This window comes from Pezoporus wallicus, unplaced genomic scaffold (genome assembly GCF_028554395.1).
Source record: "Pezoporus wallicus isolate ANWC-B61680 ecotype Strahan unplaced genomic scaffold, APGP_CSIRO_Pwel_v1 contig_4788, whole genome shotgun sequence".
NCBI lineage: Eukaryota > Metazoa > Chordata > Aves > Psittaciformes > Psittacidae > Pezoporus > Pezoporus wallicus.
Genome location: NW_026638769.1, coordinates 1,748,664 through 1,770,864, shown reverse-complemented (window position 1 = coordinate 1,770,864; position 22,201 = coordinate 1,748,664). Strand labels below are relative to the sequence as shown.

The window sequence follows — 22,201 nt, the reverse complement described above, 5'->3', positions numbered from 1 at the left end:
CATCATGAATTGAGATGTCTTTCATTTGTAAAAATTGAATGTCTTCAAACACGATAAACACAATCACAATTTAACATGCGCGCAACAATGTTTTCTTGGGAGAAATTCTCTGACTGCTGAGAACTTCAGCAGTAACACACAGAAGAACACTGGACAAAATTGTGAATGATTCACTCCTAATTTTACAGGATTTTGCCACAGGAAATTTTTATTTTTAGCAGAAGATTTTTTTTAAGCCAACAAGATTTTGCATAATGATTCTATCTATTGCAGCCTAAGTTTCATGAAATTTCTTTAAACATCTAATTTAATTTAAACAGTGATTCACTGTTCAAAAATCCAATGACATTTCCTGCCTCAGTCTACATTTAATACAATTGAAAGAAACAGAACTCTACAAGAAGTTTTCCATTGCTATATTTAATATCATGGACAGTAATGCAACTAGAGAAGATAAACCTTTACTCTGAAAAGGTTTATGGGCTCCAGGGATCTCTCTTTTTCCTAGAAGTGACACCTTTATATTGAAATAGCAGCTGTTCCTCACCTGAAAAGAGTTCATGCATCGAAGTGAAGGTGGCAGAGAGGTGGTACTCAAACCCAGTATCAGCAGTAATTCCAAACATGTTTCTGATGGAAACTTTAAAGGATGAACTCCAATATCATTTTCCCATGCAGCAGCAAGCCTATAAAGTTTAAAAAACAAAAACAACTTTTTCATTATCTTAAAACATATCTAAATCCCAAGTTTCAAATAAATATTAGAACATGTGATCATAGTGTGATAAAAGATTCTTTTCACATTTTCCTTGTGAAAGTCACAGATTGGTGTGTTTTACCAGAAACACCACATGCATTTAGAGTACCTTATCCATAGCACCAATCTTAGAAAAAGATATATAATGCAAAAGGAAGGCATTAGAGCAATCCAATCGTGTTTCTAATTCAGAGTTTGATTATTTCTGAACAGAATTTCATCTACCACTAGCAATTTCCCATCAGATACTGCTTTTACACAGAGTATTCTACATAGAACATAATGCCTCTGTTTTTAATTTTGTTTCTAGAAAGAAGAATGTCCTTTCACTTCTGAAAAGACAGAAGGTCAGGTGTGACTTTCAAAATTGATGTTTATGATGCTCTCACTGGAATCTTACTAACATTCTATACCAAGCAAAAATTCAATCCCAGTTCATTTTATACAGCTTTCTGCTTTAGATAGATAAAAAGAATTAATATTTCTGGAGCTAGTCATAAAAACATTCTGAAAGCACATTTCTATAAACTGTTCCTGCTACCACATGCTGAAAAACAAGATTAGTTAAACAAGATTAACTCAAAACACAAGAATGTTCTGCTTCCTATTGTTCAGGCTTGTTTCTTCCATAATGCACAAACTGTCAGACTGATCAGTGATCCAGTCAGTTTAATTATTTTATCTGAGCAGCTAATATCAGATACTCCAGAGCAAGACAGATGCTGATCATTCTCAGCAGATCTGAGAGCATCACTTTGGAAGACAGTCCTTGCCTTCCATGTCCAAGACTTCACAATTTCAATAAATAATTTTAGCATCAGCTTTCACTTTTAAATTCCTCCAGCTCTTCTGGAAAGATATTAATCTGACTTAACTGCTGCTTGTGAACGTATCAGCTTGGTTTAATGTCCTATCTAGAAACAGGTGCATTTTTTATTAAGCACCCAGAAGAGCAGGCATTGCTCTAACATTCAGCATGGTGAAAACTGAGCAAATATTCTCTTCACAATATTTGGGTCCTTCTGGATGGTTCTCATTCAAGTTTTGCAAAACCACCAATTCTCTGTAAAGCTCTACTTCTTAGATACAGGCTTGCATACACAGGTTTTGTACATATGCTTCCATTATTGACTCTTCATAGTACTTTCTTGGCATATTCTAGAAGACGTTCTACGTAGCATGATTTATGCATCTTTCTTCAAAGAATGGGTGTATTTTTACTTTGTTACCTCCATTTGGCCTCTTGAATTTTAACTGCTTTCTTCTAATCTTTACATTTTTTTCCTCCTTCCTCATTTACCTAAGGGTATGTAAGAATCCATAGAATCCATTTCTGCTTCAACATACAGAAGCAAGACCCATAATGCACACAAGGTCAGAGAGGCTTCCATCTCCCTAAAACAAAGAGTGCTTTCTCTCACTCTTATTTTTTTTATCCACAATCAAAATCAAAGACAATTATATCACTTCTAAATTACCAAATGTACCATGTCTTTTCTCAGCCCTCACCAGAGTGACAGGGTCACTTTGACATAAGGGGGTCTAAACTGTACATGGTAAGAAGGAGAAAAGCGGTCTGGGTTAGGCACCCTCTAATGTCAGTGCATCATTTAAGGTCTCCACATACGGCTGAGACCATACCAAAGGACAGAGACCAAAACCTGCCACACATTAACAGCTAACAGCCTTCACAAAACGTAGTATGTCACTGGACACTTATACTGCACTAGATGGATTCAGAAAATCTGTTTAAAGCTAGCACAAAAAAAAAAAAACAACAAACATCTACTAGGATAGAAAGGTGAGCAGTTTCTAAGATACATGGAGTATTTTCACTACTGAAAGGTACAAGACTACAGTTAAGCCCCAAATATTTTGTCTGTATTGAAAGGAAGCAGGATTCTTTTAAAAAGACTGCAAGTGGCCAATTCCAGAAGAGACAGCCCTGGCTGGTCCAGAGATTCTGCAAATGCTCCTGGAGGAGCATCTAGCTTTAGATGATGAGCACTGAGCAGCCAGTAACCAAGGAGTCTTGTTAATTGTAATCCAGAATTAAGTTCATATTTCAGTCTCATATGCTAACTTCATTTCTACACATAATTAGAAGCTTACCTTTATATGCCCCCTACTACGTCTTTGTTCTACATTTTTTAAAATCTTGTCTGGTGATACAGGTAAACTGAGGCGAAGCTAGCAAAATTGAGGCTTTCCATTTTTCAGAGATCGGCATGTCTAAACAAAGCACTGTGCAGGCATCAAACACAGCTAGAGACTTTGGAGATTGGAGGTGATATCCTAAGATTCTGGGTCCTGGGGAGGTGTTTTCGCAGACTAACACCCTCTCTGTAAAGAAACTTTTCAGAACTCCAAGCAACGTTCAAAACATCACAAATTACTTTAGCACCCTGAATCTATTCTTGTGCTTTGACTTGAGGGTTTTTTGGAGCTGCCTCCTCATTTTCAAGTCCAACCCTTCCAGCCCTGAGACTGCACAAAGGCTTTTATTGTGTGTGCGTGTCTGTTTGTTTATTTGGGGAAAGACTGTTTGCTTAAAGACATCGAATTATATAGCAATTCTTCTTTATTAATGGCTTAGTTATTAGTATTTCCTGAAACAATGCCAGTGTATTCTCTTATTACAAACAAACCATGTGTGTCCTAGCACTTACTGCTCCAAGAACACTCATGTTAGGAATTAGTCTTTACAACTTGTCGTTTTCACAGCATTTAACACAAGTGGTTGTGGAAAGTCACTGCCTTATTAGATCATTTCTCTTTGTTCTTATTTATCCCTATTACTCTTGGGAGCATTTTTCCATAATCTTCATTGTAGAAGGACAAAAATGTCTATGCTTAAAAAAAGGCAAAACAAAACACACACACCCCGTTGTTTTTTCACCTTAGTATCACAAAATTTTTTTGCATAGGGAGAGTTGCCTCAATTCCAGTGCAGGTAAGGAGACTACCTACTTTATGTTTACTGAAAGAGTCAGACTGGCTGATAGTGCCCCTCAGGAGACTGAGCACACATGGAGGACAACTCAGCCCATCAGCTCAGTGCTTCCTCTCAGCCCAATCCCAAATGCCAACAGCCTGAGCTGGCTGAGAGTTCCTCAGCCCTGAAAATAAATGTGTTTTGCTTTCCCGATCTTGAAAAAAAGAAAAATCCAATTTGACACTAAAATAGGACAAATTTTCAGAAGGAGTTTTTGGGAGGGCTGAGCTAAAAAAGACAGGTACGAAACCAGCAGGACTCAGATGGGCACTTGGCAACTTTGGATGCAAACAGGACTTCACATGCATTTGCCCTCCTCGCCTGCTCCTTAATACCTTTACTCAGCAACGAATTACCGCTTCTAGCCTTCCCTTAAGAGAAAATAGGCTGGGCCAAACCTGCTCCTTTTGTGAGTAAAAGCAGAAGTCAGCATAATTCCCAGAGAGCACAGCACAGCTTGCCATGCTGGCTGAAAGGAGTAAGAGGGAGGTGAGACATTACCTGGAGGGAGTTATGGTTAACAAGAGAAATAATGCTATTTTATGTTCTTCCTTCTGCAAACATTCAACTTTTCCACACTTCAAAGAAGCCTTGAGATTCTGGACTTCTCAGTCTGACAAAAAAATTATGACTCTCAGTATCAAATAAAATTCATTAATTCTACACAGGTTCCCTAAGTCACAGAAGGGCATAAAACTGCATCTACTTTGGACTAAGTTTATGACAAGTAAAATCTCACCACTACATATTGACCTTGACAGTGTGAGTCAGCTTTAGAAACCAGGCATTAAAACAGTAAGATGTAGTAAAACATACTCAGTAAAATGGTCCAAACTAGGAGCATGCTCTGAGTTAGGAAAAGGACATGTCAGAGTGAATTTTTTCACAGCACATTAAATCCACCTCTGTAAATCATCATCATCCAGTTTTTCCTGCCAGTGATCTCACCAACAGGAAAACCCAAATCATTCTAAGCAGCCTGTCTGTCACTCCATCCTTCCCATTTTCTCCCTCTTTTCTTTACCCCACTCCCTTTCTCAGAACTTTTAAACCTCTTAACCTATTTCAACCAAAATTTCTTAGGAAGTTTCATCTTTTCCTGATAATCAGTGTCCGAGTAGTGAGGAGAAATCCACGTTAGTGACTACATTGAGAAACTGCTGACAGAGCTCAGGAACAGATGTTTACCTAGTGACAATATGAGAATAAACATCAAGTGATGTTTACCTAGCACAATATTAGCATAAACTCAATAATACGACATTTCTATCTAGCAAAACCAATTACTATAAGCGAAGTAAACATGCTCTTCACAGCTTACTCTACTCCCTAATGAATAAGCTCAATTGAAAGACTTGATGCTTCTACTCAATTATGTGGGTTCAGGACAACTGGAAAAGAAAACCTTTTAAGTTTGGGGGCAGGAAGAAGGGTTGGTAATGGAACTGATCCCCAGTAAGACCAAGTGTCAGAGCTCTTCTCAGCATTAACAAAACTTGAAATGCAGCCTCTGCAGATTAAAGTGACACCTCCAACAACCCCCTTCTGTTCCATCTGCGAGATATACAGCAGTCCCATCCATGAAAAGACAACAAACAGACATAAGATTAAAAGATATAATTAAAACTTTCATATAACTTTCATTTTGAGAAAGACAGAACCACATATGATGAATGCTAATCAAGCTGCTTAATGTATTTCTGGCATACATTTCAGAACTGAATTAAAGTAGTAGAGAAAGTGAACAGAGTAAAATTCTACTCAAGGGGGAAGATACTTGGCTACTGTGATAGAAGCTATTATGAAATAATTATGTGCTATGTGCTAAACTGTCAGAAGGGCACATTCAAAACAAGTAAGAAATAAAGATGAAAGGCCGAGACTATCTTCCCCTCTGTCCTTTTTCAATGCTTTCTCTATGGAACAGGTTGTTTGAAAGAGAAATTTAGAGCATGATATGATTGTCACATTCCCATAATCAGTAAGTGAAACTTTTATAGCAATATGTGAAAGATGTTTTAAAAAATGAAGTGGTATTTTCAAAGCTGATGATAATGGGAAATCCAGGGAAATTTGGATTTCTATTAAAAAAATTAAAAAAGCAAATGTTATCTGAAATTCAACCAATTAATTCTGAAAGCAGAGATGAGCAAAACTTGAAAACAATTACTCATATAAGACTAAGACAATTACTCCCCCAGCAGAAGTAATTGATCAGAATGTTTTCAGATAAGCACATTTGATACAGTGTACACCAGAGAATGGTATTTCTCCACTGCTCATTATGGAATTGATCCAAATGAATTGTTAAAATGCCTACGTAAGTCAGAGTAACGTTTCAGTTATGAGTAAATGTACCAACTTACTTAAACCAGTAAGGTTTAAGACACCAAAATCATGAAATAAATTTACTTCAGAATTACTTGAACACTAGCAAACACACAGAGTCATTCATCAGCTCACATGGTACCCACCCATAAAGTCCTGAATTTGTGAAAACCAGAATATTCGCAGCATGTCAGTGAAGCAAGAGAAATCTTTGTATTTCAAAACCAGGAAAAAATTAAAGATTCTCTCAAGGCTTTGAAAAACTGGACTAGACTTCTCACTCGACTGTATTTCTTTCAAAAGAAGCTGTTTCTGCCAGTGCCGAGGCCATTTATCAGCACAAATCACCTTCCACCATGCATGAGATGCACTTCAAAATGGAACTGTGTCAGCAACAGAGAAAGCAACAGAGAAAGCTAAGCCCTTTTTTCCTTTCCAGAACACCCCCCATCACCACCTCTAATCTACAAGGCTATTTCTATAAATACATAAACCTAGTGTAGTCTGCAGAGATCAAAACTGGAAAATCAAAAAAAGCTCTTACTCAGAGCACTACTCGGTATTGCTACCAAGGCACTGGATTAACTTCACATGCTTAGTTATGACTTAGGTGAATATGCTCTGCGTTCAGGGCTCCAAATGCTGTGAAACCCTTAAAGGAGATTACTGTGTTAGCTATGGCTTCAGTGTTTTGCTCAATCAAGGCTGTGCTGAAGAACTTGATACAAAAGCTGACAGAAGCTCAGCCCTAACTCTCTGAGTTCACTGAATGCTGTTAAAGCTGCCCTTTCCGCAAGCTATAGCTCTGATATAAATGACAGATGACTTTACTGAGCCAAAGGACAAACCTGCAAAATTAAATAACTACTTGTAAAAAATGATTTACTCTATAAACAATTCTAAATTATGGTTGATGATTTCTCTATATACTTAATATACTGGAAGGCTAAGTTATTTATACTTTTAATTATCCTTGCAGTGATCTAAAAATGACATAAAAATCAATGCATGCTCATCAGCTACTGAATTCTTGCCAAAATTTAAATAATATGGAACACTAAGAAATGCAGTGCTTCCACAGTCTACAGCAAGTTCCTTTGGAAAGAAAACTTTCTTTACAGAATCACTGCTGCCCTCCTAAAGCAAACATCTGTCGTCTTGTTCTAACACTGTTCGTTATTCATCCTCAATAGCTGAGAGTGTCAAGCATGGTTTTTGAGCAAATCTTCCCTGAGATCTTTACTAGTCGCATGGTATCCCAAATCAACAGGTACTAAATTTCCTGTAGGAGACAAAAGAGTGAAGAATGGAAATTTAACCCACTGATGTCCTTGCAAGGAAATGAGCGAGAGAAGAGCAACATATCAAGGAAAGTTAGAAGACAAGAGAGCAGTGATCCAGGGACTCACATGAGGAGGTGTTTTTTAGATTTATTGTAATGTACTACAGTGGCCAGCATCAGAAGCTCACCTCTAAGATTTAAACCTTCATTTTTTTTCACTGCATCATTACAGAGAGAGGATGAAGGCTTATTTAACTGAACTTCCACACTTCCATGTAGTCTTAAACACTCTCTCCTGTAAAGTATTCTTGTCAGAAAGCTGCTGATATATAATCCTTATAATAAATTTACATATTATACATAGTACATATACTTTAATACAACATATATATATTAAATATACATATCAATTAATATTATACAATTGTGCATACTTCTATAAATTATTAAAAATAGATATAATAGGTTCATACACAAACACACAACCATTACTATGAGTCTTCTGTCTTTTTTCTGAAAAATGCATATTTTGAATGGAAAAACTATGTATTTTTGGAGTCTGGTCAAAAAGTTATCTAGAAATCCACTAAAATACCAATTCAGCAGGTTTAAAATACCTTATTCTACAAAATGTAAGTCCTTCTTGAACTTTCAATGTGTCACTATTTGAAAAGGACAAGTTATTTAAGACCAATAAAAATGGCTTATAAAGAAAATTCAAATTTAACCTCACCAGAGTATTGTCTGCCCATTACCATAACATTTTTCAATGTTCTGACACAAGAAGTATCAAATGTTCTTGTAATATTTCAAAAGTCCTTTTAAGTAAAATTATGCTATTTGCTCCAACGAATGCTTTTGTGATTTAAGATAGATACTCCACATACAGTTTTCTTATTTCTAACTCCAATATGTAGCACAGACTAAACAACTCATGCTAAAAGATATATTAAAAGGCAGCAGATTAAATGATCTTGTTTCCATTAGACAAACGCATACAAATATAAACTACCTAAATTCATGTATTTAAAATTATTTCACTACTTCTTGTTATGAATGTTTATACAATCACATAATCACAGCATTGTTTGGGTTGGAAGAGACCTTAAAGACCATCTAGTTCCAACCTCCCCCCAGCCATGGGCAGAGACACCTTCCACTAGACCAGGTTGCTCAAAGCCCTGTCCAACCTGGCCTTGAACACTGCCAGGGATGGGGCGGCCACAGCTTTGATTATTTTAAACTATTTAAGGGAAGTCTATAGTATTTAAGGCTGCCTATCTCACCCAGTACAAGTACAAGCACAAGCCAAATTCTCTTCCTTTTGCTTCCAACCAACATTTTCATTACACTCAACTGTCCTATATTAACTTACATATAACTACATTGGTTTTGGGACAGTTATTTAAAATATGCTGTTAGCACAGATGAAGCCTGTGTATAGCCCACAGAATCACAGAATCAACTAGGTTGGAAAAGTTAAGATCAAGTCCAACCGTTACCCAGGACTGCCAAGTCCACCACTGAACGATGTCCCGGCCTCATCTACATGGTTTCTGAAAACTTCCAGGGATGATGATTCCACCACCTCCCTGGGAAGCCTTTTCCAGTGCTTGAAAACCCTTTTGGTGAAGAAATTTTTCCGAATATCCAATCTAAACCTCCCCTGGTGCAGCTTGAGGCTGTTATTGCTTGTCCTGTCTATTTATTACTTGGGAAAAGAGATGAGCCAGCTCCTCTCTTTGTCCTCCTTTCAGGTAGTTAGAGAGAGAGATGAGGTCCTCCCTGAGCCTTTTCTTCTCCAGACCCAACTACCTCAGCCGTTCCTCGTAAGACTTGTGCTCCAGCCCCTTCACCAGCTTTGTTGCCCTGGACCTGATCCAGTAACTCAATATTTGTCTTGTAACAAGCGGCCCAGAACTGAACACAGGAAAGTGGTAAAGGGCAAAAACAGAAAACCAAAACCTGTTAGTATATTGTGCCAAGACAGGCAAGGTTGTTTATAAGTAGATTATTCCTTCGAAGCACAGAAAGCTATCTCAACATAATGCAACTTTTGCATGGAAATAAATCTTGAGATTTTAATCCCATCCAGAAATGACTTTGCCTTGGAGAAAAGAATTTCAAAGTAATGCTCAACATACTCTCCAGACTAAAGATTTTTGGGTGTTCACCGACTGCTTTGCTATATTACGTTCCTTCCTCCCTCCAGCTGCCTGCTATGCAATTTCAAAAGCATTAATTTTAAGTTGCAACCTATATCACCAATAAATATTTTTATTCCACTGCAAAAAAGCACCAACTGTACAGTCTCTGCAGAAGATAAAACAGAATTTCACCTGCAAGAAACACTGAAATAAAGCGTAAACATCACAGGGGAGGATTAGGTGTTCATCTATTCTGCAACATTTAAGTTGAAGATTCATAATATCTAAAATGAATGTATGAAAAGCTAAATCAATCAACAATGTCTAAAGCAGACTTATGTTCAGTGGGACACCTGAACACTTCATGGGACCATGAACACTTCCAAATATACTGAATTTAAAATTCATGACAGTAATCAAACCATGTCCTGATGGTCAGTAGTACAACTAAGACATTATCATCTTTATTTCATTTCAGCACCAGGTAAGCAAAAATAGGCTCATCATAAAATGAAGGGAAAGGAATTTTAATTTTGCAGGAACTGACCTTGCATATCAAATCCCAAGCCTGCCAGATATTTCCCAGGATATGTCCTACTAACAGTGCATACCCCATAATAGTAACTGCTATGGGAAGAAATTCTTTCTTCATTCATAGAATCATAAATTCATATATTATTACAGATTCATAGAATCACAGAACCATAGAATGGTTTGGGTTGGAAGGGACCTTAAAGATTATCTAGTTCCAACCCTGCTGCCATGGACAGGGACATCTTCCACTAGAGCAGGCTGCTCAAAGCCCCATCCAACGTGGCCTTGAACATTTCCAGATTTGGAGAATCCACAACTTATCTGGGCAACCTGCTCATCTATAAGATAAAGAGTTTCTAACAAAAGCTGAAGCTGTAAAAGCAGAAAATGGCAGCAAATCTCTTCAGTTACAATGAAGTTATGCTTTAGAACATCTGACTGAGGAATACAAGCTCATAGAGAAAACAGCTCCTGCTGGGCTTGTGATGCTTAAACATATATAGACCTAATAGGAAGAAAACATGGTAGCCAGAGCTAAACAGATTCACAATGTATTTTCTTGAAACTACTTTTTTTTAAATTCTCACATCATTTTTGCCTAGCTGGGTGCAAGAGCAGAACTCACATGCTAATTTAGAAGTTCTACAAAACCAAGAAAAGCACAGGAGCTTAGCTGTTGCTGGGTATTGCCTAAAGTTTGCTCTGACTGCTCTTGAACATTCACGCCATGCAGAATCGCTGGCACAGATTCAAAGTACAATGTAATTGCAGACTTCTCAGCAGCAAAGCAACATGGTCCCACTAAAAGTAGAAGCAAATTAATCTCATAAAAACTGCACGGTCAAAGCTTTAGAATGTGCTTCCTCACTTTAATGGTTGTGTTAAGGCTTTAAGCTGCAGGTTTTGAATGTCTTACAGCATCCCAGGTGGAAAGAAGTCAAATAATTTTTCTGAAAACAATAAAGACCAAACTGCTGTAGCCAGATCACTGCTGATAATTCACCATCGTGGAGCAATGATGGCACTGCTGATGGTCATCACCATCTAGACTAGCAACTATGACTCTAGACTGCAGTTTTCTTGGATATGCCTACAGCTCAGAATGAAGGAATAGCTTTGCCTGCTCCTTAAAATACTTTTCTTCACCTTTAGCACATCTTGATTCCTTCCTGGATACATATTACTCTAAATTAGAACAGATGGTTCATAATTTCCCTAATGCATGGCAATAACTGTAGACTACTGTGCTTGGGTTAGATGCTGAGGACACAGAGCAGCGTGCTACTGACCTATTGCTAAAAGCCCGACTGGTGCCATCTTACTTATAGACAATAACAAATGTGAGCAGCAGCACCAATGACCTAAAAAGCCTCTCTTCCCAGCATGTATCAACCAAGGACTCCAATTCTGAGGTTACATTTTTTTTTCTCTTTCTTTTAAACCTTCCAACACTTCAGGTATGTAGAAAAATAAGGGCCACTGCCCTGGCAAATAGGAGTAAGCCTCCTTTAGTAACTCTTACTTTGCGAAGGGTAGAAGTGCACAGTAGGGCTGCAAGAAAACAAAGTACTATGTAAAAGCTCCTTCACAGCTACTGGTGACATCAATATGGTTACCCTATAGTAAATGCAAAGTAATTCCAGATAACTCCCCTTTAAAGATTCATGCAATTTTTAGAAAGCATTTCCATCTGCTTATGGGATACAGATGTCTGGAGGATCTGCTGCCTTCCTCAGCAGCCTCTTCTTGTAATTGTTGTTTTCAACCTATATTTTTTTCTGATCAGAAACATTAACAAGGATGCTCTCCTCTATACAGCCACCTGTTTTATAACAATTGTGCTTTCTCCTGGGCTACACTTCCACCAAACTCTCATACAGGAATGATTTTACAGACTCTTTCCTCCCTCATTTCCCTCCCACAGGTTGGAAACTCCAATGAAAACACTGGAGAAAACACTGGAAGACTCAGGGGGATGACGTATTTATCAACACTGGCATGTCTTGAGTTTTGAATTACCAGGTGCTATCAATAGCACTACTCTCCTGAGGAGCCTTTTAAACTCTTCATGAAATTATAATCTTAATTTAAAAATCATCATAATGAGATGTTAAATTGCAGAACACGAAACATGGTATCAGGTATCTTATCACAAATACAAGGGCATTTTACCTCAAACATAAAGTTTCCCTAAGTATAAATACTATGTTCAGTATCTGAGAATTAATTAGCACCATGTAAAATGTGAAAGGTTGATCAAAAGTAAATCAAAAAGCCCAAATCCATCACTCAGAACAGTGGCAAGGAACATGAAATACAAAGTTAAATTTCTGAACTACTTTAGTATGAAAGGTTCCAAAACCCCTTGAGCAGAGTGGTAAGACTCACTGAAGGTCAGAGGCTTAAGAAAGAGAAGACCCATGTCATTTGAAATTGCATTTAATTCACTTCAGTTCCCCCAGCCAATTCTCAGATGAGCAAATTATTCAAAAGTTTAAAGCTAGAGACAGTAAAGACAACTTAGCTTTCAAGGAGGAGCAGAACACCTCATAAAAAAGAGGCAGTGAACCAAGGTGCACCACTGTAGCAAGGCATTTTATTAGTGTATCTATTCCAAAAGAAACTAGTATACAATGTCCAAGATTTCAGGACAACATCTATACATACCATTCTCGACCACCTATAATAGTTCTAAGCATCACAAATGCAGGTAAAAGAATTATTTTATTTCAGCTCCTAGTGTCAACTGTGATTGACTTGTTTTCCAGTTTCATCTGTCTGAAGTCCTCCTTTGCTCACCAAGACATTACTGAAGTCAGTCCAAAAATACTTGGTTTATTTGCCCAAAACAGCTACCAGATGATTTCCAAATTGGTAAATATGATTAAAATACGGAATAGCAGCAACTGTCATGTGTGCCCAGTTTCAATATCCATTATTGACAAAAATCTCTAATCTCAAAAAAAAAAACAAACAATTCAAGAGATGAAAGATAATGGCTTGGAGCTTTGTCAGATTTGAAGATTATTTTACCAAATCTGCATCCAAAAAAGCAGAATTTTATATCCAGGCTAAATCATTCTATAACAAGCAAGGTGAATACAATGATGTTCCAAGACAATATTCCCATTACTTATTGAAATAAAACCTAATTATTATCTGGGGCATGGGAGAGATTACATATTCCTGTTGTATCTACAGTATAAAAATACATGCACATGCTGCTTAAACGTCAGCACTTGTAGCTTTATCAGTCATCTAGAACATTTATGTGTCTGCATCCTCTCATACAATATTCAGTGTCACTGCTTGTAAAAATGGGAATACCAGTCCCAGACACATTCAGGCTCATGGTTTTTCCTCAATGCTTTTTTAGGATGGTGCAGCCTGCTTACCTGCAGACTGCCCTGTGTAGGCTGCCAGTGAATGCAGAGGAACCTCACTGAACAGCTTTTCAGAGATAGTTGTCAGAAAGCCTTGATGAACAGGGACCTTTGCAAAGAAGAAGAAGTAAATTTTCTCAGTTACAGTTCCAAATCAGGTTTCTGACACTGGCAACATAAAATTAACCTTCGCTAAGTAACTTACACCCTTAGGCATTGCAGCAAATGTGCAATGATATGTTTTTTTCTGGTAGTGTGTGGGAATTTAAATCTGAGGATGGAATACCCTATACAATAGCATCTGGACATGTCAGCAGAAGTGGTGAACTCAATTTCATGAGACAGCAACATCACTGTGTCTGATCCTTCAGTTGTGTCTCTGAATGATCTACAGAATGGAAATCATATATTAACTCTGAAATGCTGGCAGAGGCACACTCTTAGAGATTCAGTAAAAAGAAGTCAGAAGCAAATCTTAATTCTAAACAGCAAATGCTGAAAATGAAAATGGCAGGAAATCACCCAAAGGAAAACTGCATGAAATAGCATAGGTATTTATCAATTATCAGCTCTCACAAAAGGAGGAATGGCTAATTTGTTGAGAAAGACAAAGAATGCATTTAAGTTTTTGGATACAGAAATTGCTCACATCTACAAAAGCGAAAAAGTCTAAAGCAACTCTATTGCTTTGAAAGTGTGTAACTTAAAACTTTCTACCAACCACACTATGACCTCTCGTAAAATATATTTTTCCTTAAAATATTAGCTTCAACTTTCACACTTTAATTAAATGGTCTAATTTTACATCAGATTTTTAATTTCCAAGCCCTTAGAAACACTTTCATTTCCTAATTACTGAAAGAAAACAAGAGGGAATTGAACATAATGTATCTCATGAAATACATTCCATTTAATTCTCCTTCTAGAGCTTCCTGGGAGAAGGCAGTAGGGAGATGCTAAACTGAGCTCTCAACAGAGATATACACGAGTAAAAATTACCTTACAGAGAAAGAATAGAGATTTGGGTGCTGAAGAGTGAGGTTAAGAAATCAGACTAATTGTACACGAGAATTAATCCTCCTCCCAGGGAATGAAGCACTTCTTTTTCATCTTCTGGCTTTTTTTTTTTTTCTTTTTCCTCAGTGTCACAAGTAGTTTCCTTCTAGCAATGATAAAAGTTTTCCGCTGCTGAGTCCCAGTATAGTGAAATGGCCTTGAAATTCAAGAGATGCTGTCATTCCATTTTTCTTTTTATGTTAGTGGTTAATAGTAACTTTGGCTTTGCAGAGGAAAGATCCTTCATACTTCTCCCCACGATTTAAGTTCTATGTTCTTCATTATTTAAGTGCACTGGACTGTCTGAAGAGCAGCTTTGCTCTGCATGGCTAAACGTAGAAAAGTTTTTGTCTTTAATAAGGTCTTAGATAAATAATCCCAAATCTCAGTGGGCCTTGTTAAAGTAACATCATACATTTTTTACACTGCCTTATGAGTCTGGAAAAAAATAATTGTCTACATATCAGACTGAGATCATGATGACTAACGTGTCCTTAGGGAAGAGACTGTTGAAATACACGTGTTTAGCCATTAGAAATGGATTTACAAATGCAATTATGATAAATCAGCATAGGTTTATTAAATAATGATTCATTAAAAAAAAAATGTACTTAGATCTGAAAATACAAGACATGAAGAACCAATGCTTAAATGCTGTAGAGCTGGTGTGACCTGTTGGTCCTGTGCACTGTGAGCACACTGAGAGATACTCACTTAGCTCAGTTTTAGATACTGAGAGACCTGCTTGATGATCAGGTATGAGACAGCTGATGAAGATACTGGTCCCAGCTGTTGATCCTGCCTAGACATATAAACTGCTCATCACTCATTTTCTAAACTGCCATGGTTCATGGTGCAGCGCCTTTAAGCAAACCAAAATTGGCAACAATTTACCTTCAACCATATGCTCTAAACTGCAGCAGTTGAGAACTTGACTGTGAAGTGGCTTAGGCATCTGTGCTTCAAAAGCAGGGGGAACAGTTGGTACAGTAACCTCAGCTAAGACAATGACTAAAAAGCAGGGTTGGCTTAAGCAAAACAATCTAAGTTCCTCATCTCAGCAGTGCAGGGAGAGCAGCAGAGAGGTGGTGTGCCCCATGGCCAAGCAGCAAACCCAGTATGCACTGTTGTATCCCCTTGCCTTGCTACTAGTGGTCACACCACAGTCCCCACTAAAGACTCTAAACACAAGCCAAGGGAGCACAACATCAGGCACAATGTAGAAAATATGGCCCACAAAGCTCACAGCTGATCTACCACTTACTAGGACAGAGCTGCCTGCTGAAACTTCTGGGTAAATAATGTGAACTGTACTCATGTTAGATACCAGTACCTTCCCACCAGGTCTCTCTGACTGCTTACCTCCCACTGCTCCTCACCACTGCTGTCCGATCAACCAGCAGCCTCAACACTGACACCTGAGAGTACCAGAAAGATGGTGTCTTTGATACTGTGTCCTAACAGTGTTGAAATAGGTGTGCATTCTCAGGGCCCTAGACTAGCAACAAACAGCAACACTTATTTCCTCAGCATAATCAACCAGGCAAGCAGCAAAGAAAACTATTTTTTCAAAAAGATCAAATTAAGTCAATGTTGAATGAACCAGTAGTCTGTATGACCAGTGAAGACACAGTGCTTCTCTTGCCCTGTACCTAAAAGCCCTGGGTTTCCTGGCCACAGCATAAAACCCTACCCTGGATGTTCTCACGCGGGTTATTCCTATCAGCTGTGCCACATGAAGATTTGCATATGCTCCATAAACTTTAATTCCCTTTTTAAGACCTATTATACCAAGCAGGAGGCCATTTCTGACATTGAAATGGATTTTCAGAACAATGTAAAGATGAATATGTTTTCTGGCCTTTGATTTTTTGTTGTGGTTTAAACCCAGTCAGGCAACTTGTTCACTCACTCCCAGTGAGTGGTGCCGGGCTGACAACAATCGAGGGCCCCCTCCCCCCCCCCCCCACCGGGGCTCTCCCCTTACCTGCTCCCGGAGGAAAGGGGAGCAGGATCGAAAGGGTGCAACTCCTACGGGTTGAGACAAGAACAGTCCAGCAACCAATGTACAACACAAATCACCACCGCTACCGCCAACGACAACAATGATAAGAGAAAATAACAAGGGAAGAGAATACGATACCACCGGCCAAGAAACGAGTCCGACCCAGAAGCCCGTGTCCTTCCGGGTAATTCTCAGTTACCCCCCACCCCGGGCATGACGTGCTGTGCTATGGAATACCTCCCTGGCTAGCCTGGGTCAGGCGCCCCGTCTCTGCTTCCTCACAGCTTCCCCTCCTCCCTGGCAGAGCATGAGCCTCACAAAGACCTTGGTCAGGGTAAACATCACTTAGCAACAACCGAAAACATCGGTTTCACCAACATTGTTCCCAGGCTGGAAGTCAAAACACAGCACTGCACCAGCTACCACAAAGGAAAAAACATGACTGCTACTGCTGAACCCAGGACATTATCCACCCCTTATTCCATACCATTCTCGTCATGCTCAGATCCCACATTTTCAACACACCATCGCTCTCCCACATATATACATCCATATACACACAGGCCAAGAGAAAAAGATCATTTTCTTAGTGCATGGACCAATCCCTATAATGCTGCCGAGTCCATTCAGTCCATGATGTCAGGTTCCATCTCTGGTAACAATCTTTCAGGGCAGGAAAGCCTGTGTGCAGTATTGGATCGTTGCCTGCTGATGCTGGTCGTTCCTTTACTGCGGAACTCATCCGGTTCTATCAAAGTTCATTCTCCGTTGGGATGATGGTTGGAGGGAAGTCAGGGCCAGTCGCTGGTGACCTGAAGACATCTAGTTGATGGGCTACAAAAGTATTAAACAACAGGCAACAGCATACAATTGAGTTCACTGGCTGTTTTCCCCTAAAATCAAATCCCCTTGAGGTATACATCGGACTTCCCCATCTTCCTGCATTACCCACCAAGTATATCCAGGTCCCTGGGCAAAAGCAATCCCACGAGTGGGTTTGCCTTTACCTGAAGCAGGAATAACCCAAACTGTCTTCCCCAGCAAATTCTTCATATGCACCACGGGAACTTTGTCCCCCTCTACAATATGTAAAAGTTCTGACTCAATTCTCTCTGGGGTGCCGTGTCGCCACAAAATCTGTTTCTCAAGGCCCAGGATAGTGTTCCAGGCAGTGGCATGGGGCACAGTGTATTTTTCCAGCCACCCGGTGGTTGCTTCCACCATGGTAAGCACATGGAGCTTGCCTTGGCGGGTTGGTTGCAGTGTGATATAGTCAATCTGCCAGGCCTCCCCATATTTATACTTCAACCATCGTCCTCCATACCAAAGAGGCTTTAACCGCTTGGCTTGTTTAATTGCAGCACGTTTCACACTCATGAATAAACTGGGAAATAGTGTCCATTGTTAAGTCCACCCCTCGGTCACGGGCCCATCTATATGTTGCATCTCTGCCCTGATGGCCTGAAGTGTCATGGGCCCACCGGGCCAAAAATAATTCACCTTTATGTTGCCAATCTAAGTCCATCTGAGCCACTTCAATCTTAGCCGCTTTATCCACTTGTTGGTTGTTCTGGTGTTCCTCAGTGGCCAGACTCTTGGGTACATGGGCATCTACATGACGTACCTTCACCACCAGGTTCTGCACCCGGGCAGCAATATCTTTCCACAGTGCAGCAGCCCAGATGGGTTTACCTCTGCGTTGCCAGTTGCTCTGCTTCCATTGCTTCAACCACCCCCACAGGGCATTTGCCACCATCCATGAGTCAGTATAGAGATAAAGTACTGGCCACTTTTCTCGTTCAGCAATGTCCAGGGCCAGCTGGATGGCTTTCACCTTGGCAAACTGACTCGATTCACCCTCTCCTTCAGCAGTTTCTGCAACTTGTCGTCCAGGACTCCATACAGCTGCCTTCCATCTCCGATGCTTTCCCACAATACGGCAAGAGCCATCAGTAAACAAGGCATACTGCTTTTCACTTTCTGACAGTTTATTATATGGTGGGGCCTCTTCAGCACGCACCACCTCCTCCTTTGGTGACATTCAGAAATCTTTGCCCTCTGGCCAGTCCATGATGACTTCTAGAATGCCTGGACGACTGAGATTTCCTATTTGAGTTCGTTGTGTAATTAGTGCAGCCCATTTACTCCATGTAGCATCAGTTGCATGATGTGTAGAGGAGACCCTGCCTTTGAACATCCAGCCCAGCACGGGCAACCGGGGTGCCAGGAGGAGCTGTGCTTCAGTGCCAATCACTTCCGAAGCAGCTCGAACCCCTTCATAGGCTGCCAGTATCTCTTTCTCAGTTGGGGTATAGCTGGCCTCAGATCCTTTGTATCCCCGACTCCAAAAGCCGAGGGGTCGACCTCGAGTCTCCCCTGGAGCTTTCTGCCAGAGGCTCCAGGTAGGACCGTTCTCCCCAGCTGCAGTGTACAGCACATTTTTTACATCTGGCCTGGTCCGGACTGGTCCAAGGGCTACTGCATGAACTATCTCACGTTTAATTTGCTCAAAGGCTTGTTGCTGCTCAGGGCCCCATTTAAAATCATTCTTCTTCCGGGTCACATGATAGAGAGGGCTTACAATCGAACTGTAATTTGGGATGTGCATTCTCCAGAACCACACAGCACCCAAGAAAGCTTGCATTTCTTTCTTATTAATTGGTGGAGACATTGCTGTTATCCAGTCTTTCAGAGCAGGAGCCACGTTGGGCGCCAAAAAGAACTGTCGTGGTTTAAACCCAGTCAGGCAACTTGTTCACTCACTCCCAGTGAGTGGTGTCGGGCTGACAACAATCAAGGCCCCCCCCACCGGGGCTCTCCCCTTCCGCGCTCCCAGAGGAAAGGGGAGCAGGATCGAAAGGGTGCAACTCCCACAGGTTGAGACAAGAACAGTCCAGCAACCAATGTACAACACAAATCACCACCGCTACCGCCAACGACAACAATGATAAGGGAAAATAACAAGGGAAGAGAATACGATACCACCGGCCAAGAAACGAGTCCCACCCGGAAGCCCGTGTCCTTCTGGGAAACTCCCAGTTACCCCCTACCCCCGGCATGACATGCTGTGCTATGGAATACCTCCTTGGCTAGCCTGGGTCAGGCGCACCGTCTCTGCTTCCTCACAGCTTCCCCTGCTCCCTGGCAGAGCATGAGCCTCACAGAGTCCTTGGTCAGGGTAAACATCACTTAGCAACAACCGAAAACATCGGTTTCACCAACATTGTTCCCAGGCTGGAAGTCAAAACACAGCACTGCACCAGCTACCACAAAGGAAAAACATGACTGCTACTGCTGAACCCAGGACATTATCAAACCTTCGGGTAAAACTAAATAATTTCCGCAGTGGTGTTGATATTCCATATAGAGGTATTCACAAATATCAGGCACTCTGGTATGTTACACTTGAATCCAAAGGGAGAAGTTACCCCGCTGTACAAATAAAAGCTGTAATCACTGTTCACAAAAAGCTCTCTGTTTGCAGCTTTAAAGATAGGTTTTTTTCTGATGTACTGCCTTCAGAAGAGAAGAAAATTCAGTATTCTAAGACGTAATTACATGAACCTGCAGTGAAGTAAGAAACACCACAAATTACAGAATTGGCTGATCCTGAGAATTTGCTGACAACAAAATTTATTATTTCCACTAACTCAAACCAAGCCATTGCCAAATAAAAGTCTAATTCTAAAGTTAGAACTTCACATACGCCAGATTTTCCCTTTCCCACTGAAACTATAATTTTCCTGCATCAGTTTATTTGTATTATCATTTTCCCTCTTCACTGATAAGATTGTGCAAAATCTGTATAGATGCTCACTCTATGCAAGTACAACATTGGCATTAATATAGCGGATGTTGCTACAAGTCAGATTTGACAAGCAATTAAATCCTAAATAAATAAATAAAGCTATCAATCAAGAACACAACTTCCTTTCCTAGAAAAAAAAAAAAACAAATAAAAAAACCCATAAAGTTAATTCAAATTGTAAGTTGGCATAGCAACATTTTTGACATAGGTCACAAATGCCCAAACTACCTGATTTTACTACATCCTACGGTCCACTATGAAAACTCACAGCAGACTAACTGCCAACCTGGAAAGATCAACTTTCCACTAGCCCCTTTTCTCTGTCCCCAGCCAGTATGTGTCCCAGCAGTACAGGTCAGGTTTTTCCTGTGCATGGAAATACTCTCCCATAAATAACCCCTCCTTCATTCACAAAACTGTCCCTAGTTTTAGCACCTTCCCTCCTCAGAGCTAATTCCCAACTTTTCCCTTTCAACTATTCTGAAGTTTTCCCCTTTCGTTATAGCAGAGATTTAACAGTGTCTGTATAATCCATGCTAATGCTGACGGAGCTCCCTGCAACACTTACGAAGCTGTCCAGAGTCCTGCCTTCCTGCTGCAGACACAAAGCAGAGCTGGAGGAATCACACAGGCAAACAGCCACTGTCCCAGGATAGCACTGTGGGGGCTGCACTGCACACACACCTTGACACAGTCAGATCAGTGAACGTAGATTAATTAGGGTCGTTAATTTAGTTTTCTGAGCTTTCTTAAAATTTTACAAAAGGGAAAGAAGGAAAGCTAGTCTCAGTTTAGAAGCATATGAGGAACAGGAAGGGGAGACATACAGCCTGGCAGCTGCAAGAGCAGAAGAAAAAAGGAAGAGAGAAACAATTTAGGTGGAACATTAAATCTAGATTTAGCCAAGTTAAGTCAATGCTGATGAAGGAGTTGATGTTACATACAGACTAAAATCCTTTTTCTTGAGAAAAGAAAGTACAGTAGGCATGGAGTCACAGAGAACAGCTCAATGAGAAAAGAAGCCTTTGAGCAGATGACCTCATTCAAAGAGGAGATGCAACAACTGAAAGTAAGACAGCTGCAGACAAAGTACTATAAATCCTCTGCAAATAAAGTCAGTTAGAATGGACTTCAGACATAGGAGAACACACCATCGGTAAAGAAATAATGCCACACTTGATAATTACTACATTACTGAATAGCAGCCCAATCAAGACCAAGGCACCAGTGTGGCTCTCCACACACATTCAAACACATCACTCTGAAGAGATTCCAGAAAGCAAAATAGATACAGTGAAGGTGAACTGGAAAGTGTTTTGGCAGGTCAGTGGCAGAACTGGAAAAGTGAACTAGAAGGCATCTCCCAGCCAAAAAAAATCACCTCCCTGCAAAAACAGGCAATGTGTTGAAGCATTGCTTTCTGAAGTTTTATCACACTTCATCTTAAAAGCGATAGTGTTTTTTGGCAATATGATTCCTACTAGAAGGCTCTGCAGGAACCACACTGCTCTGATATCAGAGAGCTTCCAATCCCCAGCTGGAACTTTTTCATAATTAACTCTATCTGTATGTTCTCTCCAATTTCTCCTGAAGGCAAACAATGAACATTACAGTTATCTGGCAGCCACTACTACACTATGTTCTTGAAATATTTGCCAAATTAGACTTGAGAGGTAATTGGCGATATAAGAAACTCACCTGGACAACTGCATTAATTCAATGATCCTATGGGTAAAGGACAGCTGCAGAGGTGCTAAAAGTGCAGAACTGTTATGTAGAAAGGGCAAAAACAGGCTCCTCGGATTTCTTCTTGCAGTAGCCAGTGAAAGTTTCATCAGTTTCAGAAAAACAAGAGTTTTCAATAAAATATCTCAACTCAGGCAAAAGTTTGTATTTCTTAATCATT

The 22,201-nt window shown here is 40.0% G+C and overlaps 1 protein-coding gene across 6 annotated transcripts in view; it reads right to left on the bottom strand.

The window, feature by feature from the left end:
• UBE3D (ubiquitin protein ligase E3D) overlaps positions 1-22,201 on the bottom strand; it is an 89,486-nt gene that overhangs the window by 34,162 nt on the left and 33,123 nt on the right. For 4 of the 6 annotated variants that reach the window (XM_057412471.1, XM_057412474.1, XM_057412470.1 and 1 more), the window contains exon 9: positions 548-686. The exons of 1 other annotated variant lie outside the window; for it this stretch is intronic. In XM_057412471.1, the coding sequence (XP_057268454.1) occupies positions 548-686 (139 nt within the window). Of the gene's footprint in view, positions 1-547; positions 687-4,111; positions 4,222-22,201 lie in introns of those variants that run through there. One more of the 6 variants, XM_057412475.1, reaches the window with a different exon arrangement.